Below are 19,919 nucleotides of genomic sequence, written 5' to 3'. Positions count from 1 at the left end.
GGTCAAAATTAACATATTGATAATTTAGAATTTACTAAAAACATCAAAATTTGCCACTTCAAAAACACAGGGAAAAAAACAACCTTGTTTGTTTATAAATCTTTTCTAAGTTCTGCAAAATTTCAATAAAAGATCTCTAACCTATACAAATAAATATGTAAAAAAAAATCAGTTTTTTTTTAGTTTTATCAAAATATTTTTCATATCATTCATATGTATTAAGCAATAATAGTGTTGAATCGCATATTGAGCACACTCCTAGGTTTAATTATAAAATTTTTACTAGGGCTGGGAACGAATAAGGAATTTGATGTTCGAATATTCGTTTTCCATATTCGAATATATTCGAATATTCGTTTTTACAACATTTGTTCAAATATTTCTCTTTGAAGTATATGTATCTGAAATTGATTGCGTCCAATACTATACTACTTTAATATGTTTGGAAAAATAACGATAAAAAATACCTTTATTACTACGTCAAAGTGTTTTATTTAATTATAATCTATTGAAAATCGACATATATGTTAACTTTTGAAATAAATTCATAATTTGATTGCCTTTGGTTCAGTTAATCCGACTGCTGATCATTCGTCTTATTAACGGGAGGTAACTCAGGTGACTTGATGTCCACCGTAGCCTCTTAGCCCCAATAACACATAATTATATGGTTCCTAATTATATTGAAACTTAACTTGTATTAAATATTTTTTTATTTATTTATAATTTTAGATAAGGTTTAAAATATTCTTTAGATAAATTTAGCTATACGCAGTAAATATTATACGGAGTCTAATTTCTACGGAATAAATATATTCTGACGGAATATAGACACTTCCCATGCTTTAATTAATAACACATAATGCGTGCCGATTTATTCGTCTTCACAAAATTTAAGACAATTATTGATTAATCGGAAAGATTATAGCACAGAAAACAATAAATAAGATAATTAAAATCGGAAAGAATTAAATTATAAACTGTTAAACAGGTAAATTGCAATCTGTGAAACGGGTGCCTTTTTGATCAACTAGACCCCAAAGTTTTCACAGTTAATTGGCGATAATCGTTGACACGCGTCATACAAACGTGTGAAGACCTGGTCAAGTACAGATTAATGGTTTAATATACGATCTTAATTGAAATTTAAAAGTAATAACAAAAGAATTTTTTTTTCCGAATATTCGTATTCGTTTTTCAATGTTCGAATATTCGGTAGTGTTTCGAATATTCGAATATAATTCCCAGCCCTAATTTTTACCATCAGTTGCGGTTAAATTGTAACTGCCACAGAATTCTCCCGCTGTGCAGTTCAGACAATCACTGGGTAACGTGTTCCCTTCTCCTGCACTGTATGTCCCTGGACTGCATGGGGTTGGCGTTGATACCCCAGTCTCACAGTAAAATCCAGCTGGACAGATATCTCCGGTGGTACCGTCGGTTGGGGTCTGTGTGCTGGCTTGGAGAGTACAGAAGTAACCAGCCAGGCAGTCACCTGTGGGCGCTGAGAGCCCTTCAGTCTGGCAATATTTCCCAGGATCACATTTGATTGGATCAGATGAGTCTGAAGGGCAGAAACATTGTGAAAATAAACGTAAACTACAGAAAATAATCCAAAAGTCAAAGCTGTGATGTGCAAACACAAATGAATTGAGAAACAATAATCGCAAAAATCATTTTAAAAATCATATAGCAAAGAAAACACTTCAAAATACTGTTACAGAGATCAAAACTTTCCATCCGTCAGCTAGACACGTAGAATTTAAGAGAATTTGATGCAGGACGAGTAGAAAAATGTTGCCTGCACATTGGATTTAGGAGGTACTCGTCCTGCAGGATGAGTGATTTTTTGATGCCGTGTTATGCTACACCACAGAAACAGTTTAATGATTTACGAACCAATGTTCTTGGAAATTACTTTCATTAACTGAAATATAACAAAACATAACCCTTGCTTGTACAGGTAAATTCGTGGGATAATACTGTGAAATTCTTTGTGCAACAATCTAATCTTGTGATAAGCATTATATCAGAGCCGCGTTATAATGAGATTTGAGACCCTGCAGTCCAATATCAGCCTTTTAACAGGTTGCTGTGTATCATATAAGAAAAGAGACCTTAAACAAAAAAACTTACTAGCTGGACAATAATATCCGGCAGAACACTTCCCGCCATGTGTCGTAGTGTTCGGACTCTTCGATCCACCGGAGCAATACCAGCCCGCATAGCAATAACCAGTTGGTGCAGAGTTACCTTCTCCTTGACAATACTGGCCACCAGGACAGGAAGTACAGTCTGTAACAGACTGGGATCCTGTCAATGAGTTATAGGTGCCCTCATCACACTTGTGTTCTGTCGAAAACTTGGTACCAGCCGGGCAATAGTGACCTAAAAAGCAGAACAGCAACAAGAATAATAATACGGTAACCAGTTAGAATATACTGTGTGAACAGTAATTGTAAAATAACAAATCACTCTAAAACGTTTTTTATACCATGACAATACTCTCAAAGATTTTCCAGCCTTAAAACCTTGGCACTGACTTTAACATTGAAGACTACTCATTTGGCAATTAATTACATTTTTGTGAAACAATGTAAATTCTCAATCTTGGATATTCAAGTTCTTAAGTCATCTGTATGACAAAATTGCATAAAATCATATGTGTTGCCATAGTTACCTGCAGGACATGGGAAACTAAGATACTCTTCAGATGCCGCGATACAGTAGTATCCTGCGGGACAAGTTTCACAGGTAGCTTGTTGGGTCTGGTTCGTGAATGTTCCGGCTACACATGGAACAGAAGCGGGTGAACCGGTTGGGCAGTAGTGTCCGATAGCACATATTCCCCCTGTTCCGGTATTAGTGGTGCCGTCTGGGGTGGCAGTATCTACCCCACTTGTACAAAAATGACCTAAAACAAGTAAAACAAAAATTAAATTGTAATATTTTATATAAAATCAGTTATGATTAAAATGGAACAAATTAATCTTATATATATTTTTCCACATCTCTAATACATTAAGTTTAAAAAGCCTAAACTAAAAGGTCAACAACAAAAATTTCAACATTATATTTACCACTTCTTGTGAATTTTAAGAGGATTCAACACAAAAAAAGCATAATACATGTCCAGAAACATTACACAACATGTCATCTTAGTGCAGTAATGGGTTATGTCCTTCTAAATTTAGTAGGAGTTAATCAGTTATTGCACTATGCAGACGAACACTTAATAACATGGAAACTAACCAGCTGTGCAGTCTCCGGAGGGTGTTGAGAGGGCTGTTCCGGTGCAATATTTTCCGCTATCACACTGTGTACATTCGGTCTCATTCTGCAGTCCGGTTGAAGCACCGTACGTACCAGCCGGACATGCTTGCCAGTCGATGCCCGTGCCTGCTGGACAGTAATAACCTTGTGGACAGCTCTGGGCATTGAGTGAGGCATTGGCAGGTATAACTGGAAGGCAGTAAAATCCGGCTGGACATGTGTCACATGATGACATCCCGGTTGCACTTGTATATGTTCCAGCAGGACAAGCCTGGAAATAGCATAAATAAAACATCAAACCTGGAAACTGCATAAGTAAAACAGTATGAAAACAGAACAGGCTGCAAACTTTGAACAAGCGTGAAGTAAAATAAAACTAAACAAATGGTGGGTCTTATATTTCATAGATGAAATACTGATGTCATCAAATGGTCAAAGAACATTTGGAAGAAAAAAAACAAAAACAAACAAAAAACCATTTTGTATGCAATAAATGGTTTGTCATCATAATTCTTTTGGATTCTTAATGTTCACTTACAGGTATTTCTTGCTTATAAAATTAACTCTATGACCGATTCCTTAAAATAATTCAGTTTTGGACAAACAAATAACAAACCTGATAATCTGAGCTTCCATTTGGACACTGCATTCCTTTAGGACAGGTATAAACGGAAGGATTTGGAGCCTTTTGTGCAGCCGGACAATAATATCCGCCCCAGCAAAGATCTGATGCCTCTGTTTGGCCTGGAATAAAATTTTTGTATTTGAAACGTCATTAAATTTATTGAAATTTTTATATTTTCATCAATTCTCTTTTTAATTTGCATGTTAGAATGGAAATAGATATTAATTTTTCTTGCTTAATAGTATAATAATGCAAGATTTATTTTTCAAATGCCACGTAGATTAATCACTAAGACTTTCGTGATTATATTCTATTGCATTTGAACTCGAATCATGCATTATTCTACAACAATGCACTCAAAGTTAATATCTATTTCTTAAGTAAAACCGTAACACACCTGAAGCTGTTATCTTCTTTCAAAAATACCTATTTCAAGTATATTATTTATGTCATGTGAAAAGCTGTTATCCATTGTGATGTCATTATTTGAGAAAATATCAATATAACAGTTCAAAATCATGTAAATTAACGAAATCCGTAGATCTTTAAAATAGCAGTACTGCAAAACTGCATTCTGATACAACCACTTGTTGACGATAATTTAGTTAACGATGACTCACCATCACTTGGACAGTAATATCCTCCTATACAATCTTCACATCCAGCATCCGATGTTAGACCAGTGGCATTTGAGAAAGTTCCGGAAGGACATTTTTCCGGATCTTCTGTTCCGGTTGGACAATAGTTTCCCTCGGGGCAGACAATGTACGTGGGGTTATCAGCACCTCCAGGACAGTAGTAACCTTAAAAAAATATTAAAAAATCATAATTATGTGACTTTAACTATCGACTCCTTGCAATTTTTTTTAAACTTATTATTTATTTAAAAGTAAGCCCTGGTTTTTATATGGAGAGTCAAATTTTTTATGTACTGCAGATGATATGGTTGATAATATAATGCTCTGAACAGTAAACATAACTTACCTGCAGTGCACCGGTTTCCATTTGGAACTGAGGTCATGCCATAGGTGCCACAATAGTAACCTCCGGTGCAATTTAAACATTGAGATTCTGTCTGTCTTCCGGTCGAAGGATTGTAAGAACCTGGAGGACACTGCTGGGGCGTTGTTGTTCCGTTTGGACAATAGTTACCGATGGTACAAGTATCAGCATTTGATCCCATTGAAGGTGTTTTACTGTTTGAACCGGATGTACAGAAATATCCAGCATCACACAAGCCTTCCGGTTCTGATAAACCAGTCTGGCTACAGTACATTCCACCAGAGCATGCCTGGCATTCTGAGGAATCAACCCGATTAGTCACATTACTAAAAGTTCCAGTTGGGCATGGATATTGGTAAGCATTGGTCGTATTTTCTGGACAGTAGTATCCTACCGGACATGCTGAATTATTGTACAAAACAACCGGACCAAATGTGTTATCACAGAAATATCCGGCAGGGCATCCTTTGCAGTCAGACTGACCGGTATCGTCCTGGTAATTGCCAGATGGACATCGCTCTGGTGCAAAATAACCGGACTTGCAAAAATGTCCTTGTGTGCATTCATATCCTACAGGTGTTGGTGTGTCCTTACCACCAGGGCAATAGTACCCTTCCGAACAGTTACCATCCGGTACAATGTTCCCACTTCCCGCACAGTACTGACCAGCAGTGCAGCTGATGCAGTCCGTCTCATTGTAATTTCCGGTGCTATCTAAGTATGTTCCAGACGTACAGGGTGTCGGGGATGAACTTCCCGCTGGACAGTAACTTCCCATTGGACATGTATCACCTGCAACATTTCAATACATAAACTTTATCACCACTTTCATCCTGTTCTACAATTACTAAGGATGCTGTATATAATCATCCATCACAACTTGTCCAACTCTAATCTTGACAAAACCACTATTGAACTATCCTTCAAACAAACACATATAACAATCATATTACAGTAAACTCTGCTTATAACGAACTCATTGGGACATTCAAAATCTGTTCCTTATATCCGGAGTTCCTTGTAAGCATATAGCGAATTAGTTCCTTGTATCAGAAGTTTTTATAGCGAAATTTTTACATATAACAAACTAATTGTTTACCATCGTCCTCCATTTTGAAGAACATTTGATTAAGAGAAATAACTTTTTGGTTCTTCATTGTTGTCTCCCTTATATTGATTCAATAAAGAAAAAAAAAAGGAATATTTGCAATGTTGTTTCTTTTTAATATAATTTTTATGTATAAACATATCTATAAGATAATTATATGATATGTACCATATATGCAATATTGTTATTTATTTACAATACACTATCATGCATAAAAATAATCACTTTGCTTTAAAGAAGTTGCTACTTTTAGTTTGGGAATGTTTACAACTCTTCAGATCCAATAAACTTTTAAAAACTGTTTCTTTAACATGTGCATTAGGGCCCAGTTACACAGACGGTTGGTCCCCAATCGGTCATTTAATTTTAAATTTACTCGCTGTTATGATCGGTTGTCATGCGTGATTTTATTTCTGGTTTTCTGTGTAAACGGCCATCGGTGACAGAAAGCAAACTCAAACGGGAATGAGTCGATGATTAAATGCTGAAATACTTTTGGTTTTTATCGTTTGTAAATTGGAGCTAAATCGGGCGTAACGCTGATTAATCGGTGTTTGATAGCTAGTCATCAGTGGTTAAACACTTTTCGTCAGATATGGCCGGTGATTCATATTTGGTTATCTTTGTCCGATCGGTGATATCGGTGATTAAGAGCTTGCATATCTCATGATATAGGTTGCCGTCGGTAATTTTTAAAATATTTTCACCGATCGAGAATTTTAAACGTGTTTAAAAATCCCAATCGGTAATTTTTCACCGATGAAACTTATCTTTCCCCAATAGCAGTTGATAGGTGGAAAACAGGTGACCAATAGGTGATATAGGTGATCAATACGTTGTCATCGGTTCACTCCATAATTTGGCTAAAAAAACTACCGATCAATCACCGATGGCTCTGTGTAACTGGGGTGTTAGACTCTAAGTATGACCTAATCTTGTGCAAACAATCAATAGCTTCATTTTTTGACACAACCGGCAGATCATCTAAATAGATCTTGTCTTCTGAAGATTATCATTATTTGTTCCTAATATATATCCGCTACAGTTGGCCAAGTTTTAATCTGTGGCGATGAAAACGAAAGTAGAAAATGCGTGATCTGTTTTTGGATAGCCGATATTTTGGAGTTCGTTATAAAAGTGTAATTTTCTGTACTTTTTATGGCATTGGGACTAAAAAATGAGTTCCTTATAGGCGATAATTCCTTATAAACGTGTTCGCTGTAACTGTAATTTTTTACATTAAATAAAGAAGGGTAAAATTCAGGCCAAAAAATTTTGTTCCTTATAACCGGAAGTTCGCTATAACCGTGTTTGCTATATGTGAAGTTTACTGTATATTCTTGACTGAGAACCATCATCGGATTGTAAACATTAAAAGAACTTGATTTATGATTTTTTTTTATCTAAAACAGGTAATCTTTTGCATCATCATAATAAAATAAAACAACAAACATTTACAAATTTCATAAAAATATGTTATAAAAACATACCTGTTGTGCCATCAGTAGGGTTAGCAATCGTTGCCGCGGAAATACAGTAATAACCATCTTGGCACGGACCAGAAGTTTCGTTCAAATAATCAGATGCGCAGAAATGCCCTGGCGTACATGGTGTCATTTCAGTTGAACCTTCGGGACAGTAGTAACCGGATGTACAATATCCGCCACCAGCTCCGGTTGGGGTCGGAGTCTCGGATCCACCATCGCAGTAGTAACCGGCCGAGCACAGGCCGGTAGGATCTGACAAGCCATCAGTCTGACAATACATTCCCGCTGTAAAATGTTTTTGAAAAAATAGTTTGTTTTTTTTTTCCTTCACATTAACTGTATGCATAAAAACACAACATACCGTTTAATACATATTATCAATTGGGAAAAAAAAATGGAAAAATGATTCTGACGTTTTATTTGAATTTTATATAAATCTTTCAAATTTTGCTTAAAAATCTGTTTATCTATCTAATCTATTTATATAAAACTTTTAATTCCCCTCACCCCCCCCCCCCAACCCTTATAAAAAATAAAAGAATAAAAATAAAAAAAAAGAAAATAAAAATAAAAAAAAAATAAAAAAAAAAAGAAAAAAAAAAATAAAATTAACAAATAAAAAAAATAAAATAAATAAAAATATAAATAAAACGAACCAAAAAAACCCTTTACCTGTGAACTTTAATTCTATTTATACTCATTAGTACTCTAGTCCCCCCCCTTGCCCACTGAAGCCCCTACTATTAAATAAATAATCATCATGTACTAGTATTTTCATTGTATGTAAGGAAGCAACATACATGTATATACAAAAAGTAAAATACTTACATGTACATGTATAACAGTTAGCCAAGCTGGTTCCATACGTAGCGTTATTGAATGTTCCTTTAGGACATGGGTTCTCAAACTGTTCCCGGGTACCGTCTGGACAATAGTGTCCCTGAGGGCATGGGAAACTCGTATAATCATCTGTCTGATCTGGGCAGTAATGACCTGTTAATTATAACACAGAGGGAAATGTTAAACTGATATAATTATTTCTATAATATATTAAATGTGTTGGTTTGATTGGGTTTTATGTCACACCAACACAGTATAGGTCATATAGCAACATTTCCAGCTTTACTGGTGAAGAAACTCAGGTGCTCTTCTTCCATGCATTATTTCAGGCACGAACAGGGACCTGAGTAGAACCACTGACTTTCCGTAAGATAGCTGGACATATTAAAACTCCCTGAATAAAATTATTTAAAAATTATTAAGAAAATCTATCCATGGACATTCAAAAAATATGTAATCATTTATAAACAGTAAGTACATTAATCTAAGATGATGTTTTAACATATGATTGATAAGAATCTTTAAGGTAGTCTTTATGTATTGCTTTCCCAACTAAAAATTCTAACAACAGCCATAGCATAGCAAATCAGTTAGAGCTTATCCGGAACATTATTTTATCAAAGTCTTGGGCATAGAATTATTTACAATCACTCATCCTTTATCGCTATTTACAAAATTCCGTCATAAACTGCTAAAAAATATTATATACCGAAGATAGCGAAGAAATAACGTTCCGGAAATGACCAAGTTATTAAGGTATTGGCCGATGTTAGCAAATTTTTGGCGGGAAAGCATTGCAGTAAAACTACCTTAAATTGCATAACTGAAAGTAAATTTTTCTCACCTTGTACACAAGTATCGCAGGTGGTTTGACCAAGACTGTTGGCATAGGTGCCGTTCTCACATGGTAAGTACATAGGGCTGGCTGCTGGGCAGTAGTGCGCTAGAGGGCATATATCTCCAGTTCCAGAGTTTGTACCATTTGGACGTTGCATGTCGACTCCGGACGTACAGTAATAACCGGCCGCACAATCACCTGGTTGACCAATTAGAAAACAACATTAAAAGTTATGCTGAGTAATAAAGTGGAACCACTCAAAAAGTTAAAGTAACTAGAAAAACCCTTTCCATAGATTAAATTATCTTTCCAAACATACTTTTCAAGATATTTACTTTTACCATTTTCAACATCTATTTTCTCTCATTATTTTTGTATGAGCAAAATATTATGTTATCAACATCATACCTGTGGGTTCAGTAAGGTGCTCTGTTTCGCAATACTTTCCAGCTTCGCAAGGTGTACACTGACTCTGCATATGTAATCCGGTTGTGTTACTGTATGTACCTCTAGGACACGCCTGCCAGTCAAGACCGGTTCCAGCCGGACAATAATATCCAGCCGGACAGACCGTCTTCTCACCAATGGCGGAGTCGCAATAAAATCCGGCCGGACACTGGTTACATTCAACAGCATGTGTATGGTTGACCTTGAAAAATGAAAAATAATTATATATATAAATTACTTCACATTTAAGTCACACATTTGTTTTGTTTTAATAAATCTTCCACTTATTTGACCCTTTATTTTTTCTAAAATTTGTGCCTCACCTCCAGACTTATTAAGGGTGGATGGTGAATCTGAAACAAAAAGATTTTTTAATTTAGACAAACAACGACCTTAATCACCCACCTCTGACCTATAATTGCTAAAATTTACAAATGTAATGTTAATATGGTACTGCATACCTCTTTCAATAATTATCAATTTGAAAAAAAAATAATGTTACAGCCTACCTCAGCATTATTTTTGTTATCATTTTTCTCTATATTAACATAAATGTTACCGCCTACCTCAAATAAATTTTAAGCATATAAGACCTATACTTATATCTAAATAAAATCAAAATATAAAATGTTTATATAGTCTACCTCTAATTATCAAATACTCTTATCTTTAATCATAAACTTGGCAGAAGTTTGGATTTACATTATCATTCTTTTCTTTGATGTATTTTTCTTTTTAACAGTGGAGCATAAAGTAATACAACAAAAAAAAACAAACAATTAAAAGTTGGAACTCTTTAACACTAAAATTACAAAATATGAATTGTTACGCTTACCTCTGTATAATTGGTACATGGTAAGGCCTGGGATGATCCGTTAGGACAGTAATGTCCTACAGGACAGAAGGTGGTGTTTGGTTGCTGGTATATAGTTCCCACAGGACAATAGTACCCTATAATATAAAATAGACAAATTGTTATACATAAATACCAAACATTTTTTTCTTCTTTTTGTTTAAAAAAAGAATTAAGACCCATATTTATAGGAAACACAATATATTTCATAAATATTTGTTGCAAAAATAATCATAAGAACATGATTGAGCTATTGTAAGACAACTTGCTTGACAAATTCTCAGTGCTTAATAGTAAAACAGGAGCCTTGATAATGTAGAATTTTCTACGTTTAAAAAGGGCCACAATCTGTTCAAAACCCATGTTAAGAGTTATGGTCCTTGGAAAATGACATTCTATTATGATCTCAAATAATTGTGTGAAGTTTCAACCTATTCCTTTCAGTAGTTTTGGAAATGCCAACTTGCATACAGAAACTTAACCTAAGTGTGACGCCAATCAAGCTAAAAATGAAAATCAAATTTGCCAAAGAGATCATTGGGCTCGGTCAAATGGTCAATTTATTTTTTCTACTGTATACATAACCTTTGCCACAGAGACCGCTTGGCACAGTCAAACCGTCATTTTTTTTTTTACTGTATATATTACCTTTGCTACAGAGACTGCTGTGCTTTGTCAAACTGTCAGTTAATTTTTTACTGTATACATTATCTTCGACCATTGGGCTCGGACAAACTGTCAGTTTATTTTTTTTACTGTATATATTACATTCGCCACAGAAACCTTTGGTCTCAAACAAACAGCCAGTTTAATTTTTAACGGTATACATAACCTTCGCCACAAAGATCAATGGGCTCGGTCAAACGGAAAGTTTTTTTTTTAAGGTATACATTACCTTCGCCACAAAGACCGCTGGGCTCAGTCAAACCTTCCTCCAAGCAGTAGTAGCCTCCAGGGCAATCATCACATTCTGTTTGATACATCAAGTTAGTCTGGTTTGAATATGTGCCTGTAAAATAATCAACAAAATCATTTATTAATGTTATTAGCACATGTATCAACTTTTGTAAAAACTAAAACAAAAATGTTTAAATTTTACCTTTATTTATGGTTGTATTTTTAATGGTGAATTAACCATCAAAATTTAAGAAGGTTTTAAGGAACTTTATACTTTATTGTATCATCCTGTGTAACTCTTTTATTTTATTTTGTATCTGTATAATGCCGTTTCGTATTTCAAGTGGGACAAACTAATGACTTTGTTGGGTTTTCATATACATTTCTTTCAACACTGTATAAAGGTTGTATGAATTTTCAGCTTTACTGGTGGCGGAAGACTTCAGGTATTTCTATAACGAATTATTTCCAGCATTATCTGGCATATTTTCACAATCTTATACACAACTGTTTTTATAAACTGTTATTCATTAATAAAACCAGTCTTACCTTTTGGACAAGGTGATGGTGTACCAGTCCCGTTTCCACAATAATGACCTTTGGGGCAGTCTAGTTCTGTCGGGCTTGAAGAACCGTTTGGACAATAATATCCTGCATAACACAGTCCACTGGTTGTTGTCATGTTTAATTCCCCGCAATATGACCCTGCAGGACAATCTGTACATTCTGATTCTGCAGTAAGACGCACATTGTTGGAATACGTTCCCGCTGGGCATTTTTGAGGCTCGCTTGTTTGTACTGGACAATAATGGCCGACTGGACACTGGTAGGCGTCATCGTCTTCCATTGGCGTGCCAGTTTCAGCTCCTTGGCGACAGTAGTACCTGTTTAAAAATATCGATGTTGTGATTGTTATTCTTTGTAATAAAACTCATCTGGAGACTTGCAATGCATTTATCATAACCCCTAAGCCAGCTGGGGGCAACTGTCTATTCAGTCACAGCTTATTTCAGAAACTTTCCCTCAAAATGATGAATGGTTCTGTCCAGATCGAAAGATGGGCTGGTCCATTTAAGAGAATAAGAGGGGTAAGGGTTAAACATATTTCAAACTTTATTATATTTTCATCCCCGCCAGCATTGGAACGCTTGATATGAACAAAATATTAATTGGTCAATGTTGAAATCTCTCACAATACTTTTTAGTGTCAATTTTATGTTGTGATTAATGATCAGATAATCATTACTGTTTAAAATGGAAGTAAATTGAAGCTTACCCTGCGTTACAGAGTTCCGTGTAGGTAGTCTGAGCTTCTTGGTCGCAGTAATAACCGCCTGGGCATGGTGTACATTCTGATATCTGAGTCAGACCTGTACTGTTACCATATGTTCCGACCGGACATCTGAACTGTGTACTGTACTGTGTTCCATTGGGACAATAGTATCCTAAAGTTTTAGAGCAAAAAATACTTTTATGACATACAATAATGAGGTTTTGCGTCCATCAACAGATAAGGTCTGAAATTTAAAACTGTATCAAGTAACGGGTATTGTGACAGTTTAAACTTTTAACTTTATTATTTGGCCATATTTGAGTTAGTTGTAAACACTATTTAAGATAAAAAGATATCTATATACACATATGTAAACACAAACACAAACTTTTCGCTCCAATCTCTGTTAATGGTAAAGAGCATTTAAAATACTACTTTGCTTTATAAAAGCTATGGTATTCAAAGAGATGTGCCCTGGGCATGCCCCAATCAGTTACAGCCCTTATGCTTCTTCAGGAAAAAACACAAGGTTTTTAAAGTTATAATCATCAGCCCCAATACCACAATTAAACATGTATAAGGCCATGGATGCCCCCATACTACAATTAAACATGTATTAGGCCACGGATGCCCCCATACTACAATTAAACATGTATTAGGCCACGGACACCCCCATACTACAATTAAACGTGCATCAGGCCTTGGATGCCCCCCATACCACAATCAAACATGCATTAGGCCACGGATGCCCCCCATACCACAATCAAACATGTATTAGGCCACTGATGCCCCCCATACCACAATCAAACATGTATTAGGCCACGGATGCCCCCCATACCACAATCAAACATGTATTAGGCCACGGACGCCCCCATACCACAATTAAACATGTATTAGGCCATGGACACCCCAATACCACTATTAAACATGTATTAAAGATTAATATGTATAAACAAAAATAATAAAATATCTTTGCTTTTTTATTCTTTTGTTACCTTGGAGACAGATGGTATTATTAAACAGGATGACCGGGGCAATGGCATTATCACAGTAGTATCCCTCTGGGCACATCTTACATGTTGACTGTCCCGTCTCGTCCTGGTATAAACCTGACAAGCATCTGATCTCTTCATGACTACCCATCGGGCAGTAATGTCCTGTAAAAATAAAGGGGAAAAGAATGATTCAACTTTAATTTGTAGGATAGCAGTACTAAAAATAGTCTGTGAGGGAAATTGGGACTTTGGTTTCAACTTTTTCAAAATAAATTATAAAATGAAATAGAAATGCAATTTCCAAGTTCAGGAACACGAGAACTGTAGCAAATTGCGTAAATTACAGAATATTCTGAAAATCAAACAAATTTTTCATTTTCTTGTTCTGTTAAATCTGGTAAGTTATTATGTTTTATTAAAACTGGTTAGTTAATATGTTTTATTATATTACCTTGGCCACATATGTTTTCTGCTGGATTTGAAGAATTCATGCCTGGAGGACAGAAATAGCCCTCGTCACATTGCCCGTCAACTGCCGTGTTCCCGTACCCGTCACAATAATATCCTTGCGTACACTGGAAACATTCAGACTCTGCGGTTGCACCAGTTGTGTTCATGAAGGTCCCTGGAGGGCAATTAATACCGGCTGGACTTCCTTCCGGGCAGTATTTCCCAGCCGGGCATATGTCACCTGTAATTGAAATCATTTAGCATTCCTCTGTAACAAATATACAGCATACATCTATAAAAAAAAGTACCAATTTAGTTTATGCACCTTAATCAATTTGAATTGTTATTTCCTCTCAACCACAATTCAATCTCGTGAAATTAAAATCCAAGTACTTACTTTTTTGTACAAGTTATTGAATAATTATTGAATAATTAAAGTTTAATCTATTTACAATGGTAGAGAATGTACTGTATATATCCTGGATATTTCCACATGTCAAAATTAAAAATCCAGACATTTCGTATGAGAAAATATTAGTGAATCGGCAATCTCGAATACCTACTGTAGACTGTAATGACAGGTTGGTTAATGTTAACACTAGATAAAATTTTAGCAATTTTTGTCAATTTGGGAAATTCACCACGACTTCTGAGTGGCTCATTTTACCACTTTATACAGTATATTAATAGAAGACTATAAAAATTCAATTACCATAACTTTGTCCTGTTGGTGTTGCGGAAATTGAGGAGCCAGAACAAAAGTACCCAGCGCTACATGTTCCATTACTGCTATCCTGACCTGGAAAATAGAGACATAAATATGCTAAAACATTTGTATATTAAAGCAAGAAATGTAGATATGTTCATACGATGGCTTTCCAGATTTACTGGTTGGATGAAAACCTTAGGTTCCCTATAATCATTATTTCATGCATGAGATGGCATGGCATACGAGTAAAACCACTGACAATACCTTAGTTAGCTGGATAGCTTCTTAACATGGCAGAAACCAAAGTCCATGAAGGGATTCGAACCCACAGTGATTTGAACCCACTTGGCAACAGAGGCCCTTATTAGGTTCTGAACCTTTACTCAATATCTATTTCCTGTTTTGTTTGGTTATTTTGAAACAGATAGGAACAAGTGCCCTTAAAGCCTTTCACTAAGTAGGATAGAAAAAACAATTCCAACATGATAGAAATGCAACCGATATACTATTTCTATCATTCTGCATCTTTTTCTAACAATCATAATTATATTTATTTACTAAAAACATGCAAGGTACTTTAACTATCTTTAAAATTCTTATTTTTTTACTCTAAAAGTATTTATTTTCTCAACAACAAAATTTTACCGTCATTGGCACAGAACTGTCCTGGGTCACATGGTATGGCATATGCACTTCCAATTGGACAATAGGTTCCTGCCACACAGACACCCCCCTGTGCATTAACTGTTGGCTGTGCTGAAACAGATGCCCCTGTGCAGTACCAGCCTGGGTCACATTGACCTGTTGGCGTCCCCAGTCCTTGGGAGTCACAATAATATCTGAAGAAAAGGAGAAAAGAATGAACAAAACAATGAACCTGAAGTTAAAAAATTGAATTTCAAATACATTTTTTACAAAACATATGCTGAAAAGTGTATATAACTTGATTTAAAATTTACATATTAAGCTGATAAAAAAATTGACAAAGAATTTATTGCATAATGCCACTCTTCTATTTTGTTTGTATCATGTTGATTCTGTTTGTTTGTTTGTTTGGGGTTTTATATCACATTGACACAGTATAGGTCATATCGCGACGTTCCAGCTTTACTGGTGGAGGAAGACCTCAGATGCCCTTCCGTGCACTATTTTATAGCAATAAAGATGAGGGCATCACATGTTATATCTTGATTAGATTTAAATGACACTTGACAAAACCTCTAAAACCACAACATACAAAGTTTGTAAAGTCTAAACAATATCTGTGCAAATACGTGAATGAATTTTGTTTTCTCTTACATTATAGAACAAAAGCAAGTATAATATAATTACAAATGAATTGTGAAATGAAGTTATTTTAAAGTTGGCAATTTTTTTTTTTTAAATTCTCATCGTACCCAGGTGGACAATCCACGCAATCACTGGCTTGGTAACGTTCTGTCAGGTTGTTGAATTTCCCTACTGGACATGGGTACACAGCCTCTGAAGCCTGGCCTGCTATGCAGTAATATCCCATTGGGCAACTGATTGGATCTGTTGTGTTCAATGGACAGTAAAAACCTTGCGGACACTGATCGCAGGAAGATTTGCCAGTTGTGTCGGCATATGTTCCCGCGGTGCAAGGACTGGCTTCTGAGGCACCAATTGGGCAGTAATGACCTATAGAAACGCAAGAAGACATTTCACTTATCGTGCAGTAATGGGTTAACTTCCATTGAAATTTAAAAGAAGTTATCCCGTTTCTGCACTAAGGTGACCAAATTGACACCTCACCATATGGTTCATATACATACCAATAAATTATTGTTCTCTATTATTTCTACAGCATTAATTTACGGTAATAACATGACCAGAAAAAAATCAAACTTTTACATTTCATTTATGTATGGTATAGATTTTAGCAATAAAAGAATATTAAAAATAATACTGTTCATTATTTCTGTGACAATTGGGCATACAACCACAAAGCCTATAAACTTTATAGATTTAGATTTAAATTCATATATATACATCGGACAGTACAATGTTATTAGAGTTACCTGTTGGACAAATATCTCCGAAACTAGCATTGACTGGTGCCGCTTCCGAGGACTTGCTTGTACAGTAATATCCTGCTGTACACTGGGAACCAGTCGTTGACATGTTCGATGTTGGACAATAGTAACCTGGGTCACAGTCTACACAACCAGCTAATGACGTAACAAATTCTGACGGTCTGAAACGTAGATTTAACAAAAATATAAAATGTTCATGCAAAGATTTTAACCAATGATTTTTCGTCTTTCAAACATCCAACATGTGTCTTTGTCCCAGCTTTACTGGAAGAGGCCTGTAATACATTGACTCGCTATTGGTCAGCTAGTATAAGTCACTAGCTGATAAGCCCTGCCCAAATTCACATGGCATTACCTCTCTGTGGAATCATTGGTAAATTTATTTAGAAACCGAAGAGCTGCATTGTTTATTCTCACTATACATGCTGCTCAGTAACTATAATATAGCAGACATTACATTGGTAAATATGATTGGATAATACAAAGCCCCTGCTCTCCCCCCCCCCCCCCCCCCCCCAAAAAAAAAAAAAAAAAAAAAATGATTGACATAAAACCCAACCAAAGTGCCCAACCTGGCTGTCTCATTTTTAAGTTTTAAGTCAACCAGATTTTATTTGAAGAATGGTAATTTATTTAAATGTCCATTAACCACCTTCAGCAAACCAGCTTAAATATTTTCTTTTATGAAAGCATTCTCTGTTTAGCTGGGATTTGAACCCAAACTGGCCAGAAGGAACAATATTCAAAAATAGGGAAAAAAGAAATTCCTTAAGATCGCCTAAAACTGAAAAATCGAAGATGATGAAAGCCCCATTTGATTGGACCTAATCATGGATGGTTCTTGAATGTGCAAGATACCATCAAAACATCAGTCTACAATGTAAAAGTGTCGTTACAACTTTTTTTTGAAAATTAAACTAGATATTTACCCATATGTGCCTGCCGGACATGGTGTGGGATAGGTGGACTGTTCTGGACAGTAGTGGCCCCTCGGACAAAGTCCATAATCAGGATTGTCATCAACAACCGGTGTTGCAACTTCTGCCCCAGTCAGTGCCCAGTAACCAGCCGTTATGGGGCCTGTTACATTTGTTAAGCCTGAAAAGAAACGAAACCAAACACTATTATCAATCATCTAACTTCTTTGTCTATAAATATGTGATACTATTTTTATAACATAGCTTTCAAACAAAGCTGTTAAAAAGATGGTTGATTTCTTAGAAAATGATAAAAATCTTCTTAGTTCAAAAAAAAAAATTCTCAAGATTCAAGGTAATGTTGCACTATAACTGTGTGGGAGAATGCACAGACTTTTTGTGCTCTTTAGCACATTAATCTATAAGGGGAGGTATTAAACTGCAACAAGGGAGACAATTTATATATATTTCATCTTGCATATAAAACATTTATTTTACTTTAACAAAAGAACATCTTTTTTTTGTTGTGAAATGGAGATAATGAATAAAAATAATGAAGGCAATAGACCCATGTAATTTAAAATACAGTTTACAAAAAATTTCACATTAACAAAAACCGTTTTTTCACAATGAAAGGGAGATAATAAAGTGTAACAGGGGAGGTAATAAAAAACCCAGGTAAGGCAATAAGGGAGATAATTACCAGCAGTTTCACAATAGAAACCTGCATCACAAGCAGTACAATTATCCAAAGATTCAAGTCCCTCTGCTGCACCATAAGTTCCTTTTGGACAGTCAGTACCTGCTGTTATTGGAATAAGTACAGTACTAGCCACACAGTACTTTCCTGAAAAACAACAAAAAATAAACAATTAACATATAAAGCCTCTTTATATAATATCAAACTTATGATTTGTTCAATTTGGTTTTTATGCGGATCTTAACACATTCTGGTTATATCTCCGCAGTCACTCTTTCCAACAAACTTTCCTGGATAACTAAACAACCGACTTTCCTGGATAACCACTCAACTCACTTTCCTGGATAACTAAACAACCCACTTTCCTGGATAACTACTCAACCAACTTTCCTGGATAACTAACCAGTAACAACTTATTTCTTCACAAGTTAATGAAAATTCATCACAAATGATTTCTGAATCAGCAGAAGGATATAGGAAAAGCATAATTACTCTATGAATATAGGAAAAGGGTAAATACTGAATGGATATAGGAAAAGGGTAAATACTATATGGATATAGGAAAAGGGTTATTAATGTATAGATATAGGAAAAGGGTTATTACTGTATAGATATAGAAGAAAAGTTATTACTGCTGGGATATAAAAATAAGGTTATTACTGTATGAATACAGGAAAAGGATTGTATGGATAAAGGGTTATTACTGTATGGATATTGGAAAAGGGTTATTACTGTATAAATATAGAAGAAAAGTTATTATTGCTGGGATATAAGAATAAGGTTATTACTGTATGAATACAGGAAAAGGGTTGAATGGATATAGGAAAAGGGTTATTACTGTTGTATGAATATAGGAAAAGGATAATGAGTAATTGGATATAGGAAATGGGTTACTAAAGGAAAAGGGTTATTAGTAATTGGATATAGAAAAAAGATCATTACTGATTGGATATATGAATAAGGTTATTACTGTATCGACAATTACAGGAAAAGGGTAATTACTGTATGGATATAGAAAAGGGGTAATTACTGTATGGATATAGAAAAAGGGTTATTACTGTATGGATATAGAAAAAGGGTTATTACTGTATGGATATTGCAAAAGAATATTACTATGTGGACAATGGTTATTACCTTGCGGACATAATACCGGTGCTTGATCCGGATAGCAGATGTATCCTGCTATACACAATTCACATGCATCCATTCCTGTCCGATTAGCCATGTAACCAATTTGACATGATTTCGGAACATCAGCACCCTGCGGGCAGTATTTATGCTGTGGACAAATGTTTCCAATAATGCCGTCGACTGGTGATGCAATGTGTGAACCATTGTTACAGTAATATCCTGGGTCACAGTCACCTGCAAAGAAAATTAATTTCAAAGTTATGAATAAAATTATGTCTACCCATATTTATATCTTTTGCATTTAACAAATAAATCTTTCT

At 35.2% G+C, this 19,919-nt stretch overlaps 1 protein-coding gene across 1 annotated transcript in view; it reads right to left on the bottom strand.

The window, feature by feature from the left end:
* Nucleotides 1–19,919, bottom strand: part of LOC132722710 (uncharacterized) — a 136,736-nt gene that overhangs the window by 83,860 nt on the left and 32,957 nt on the right. The window contains 24 exon segments of the mRNA XM_060707239.1: nucleotides 1,262–1,564; nucleotides 2,137–2,388; nucleotides 2,681–2,914; nucleotides 3,253–3,544; nucleotides 3,890–4,017; nucleotides 4,519–4,701; nucleotides 4,883–5,692; nucleotides 7,499–7,780; nucleotides 8,324–8,488; nucleotides 9,180–9,371; nucleotides 9,582–9,822; nucleotides 10,456–10,571; nucleotides 11,369–11,482; nucleotides 11,920–12,254; nucleotides 12,647–12,815; nucleotides 13,639–13,800; nucleotides 14,090–14,329; nucleotides 14,801–14,887; nucleotides 15,443–15,636; nucleotides 16,195–16,456; nucleotides 16,837–17,012; nucleotides 17,781–17,949; nucleotides 18,472–18,615; nucleotides 19,603–19,833. Of these exon segments, the coding sequence (XP_060563222.1) occupies nucleotides 1,262–1,564; nucleotides 2,137–2,388; nucleotides 2,681–2,914; nucleotides 3,253–3,544; nucleotides 3,890–4,017; nucleotides 4,519–4,701; nucleotides 4,883–5,692; nucleotides 7,499–7,780; nucleotides 8,324–8,488; nucleotides 9,180–9,371; nucleotides 9,582–9,822; nucleotides 10,456–10,571; nucleotides 11,369–11,482; nucleotides 11,920–12,254; nucleotides 12,647–12,815; nucleotides 13,639–13,800; nucleotides 14,090–14,329; nucleotides 14,801–14,887; nucleotides 15,443–15,636; nucleotides 16,195–16,456; nucleotides 16,837–17,012; nucleotides 17,781–17,949; nucleotides 18,472–18,615; nucleotides 19,603–19,833 (5,481 nt within the window).

Source organism: Ruditapes philippinarum, unplaced genomic scaffold (genome assembly GCF_026571515.1).
Source record: "Ruditapes philippinarum isolate M1 unplaced genomic scaffold, ASM2657151v2 ctg3472_1_1_1_1, whole genome shotgun sequence".
Lineage (NCBI taxonomy): Eukaryota > Metazoa > Mollusca > Bivalvia > Venerida > Veneridae > Ruditapes > Ruditapes philippinarum.
Note: the sequence above shows the minus strand (reverse complement) of the source record. Positions and strands in the feature narration are given on the sequence as shown.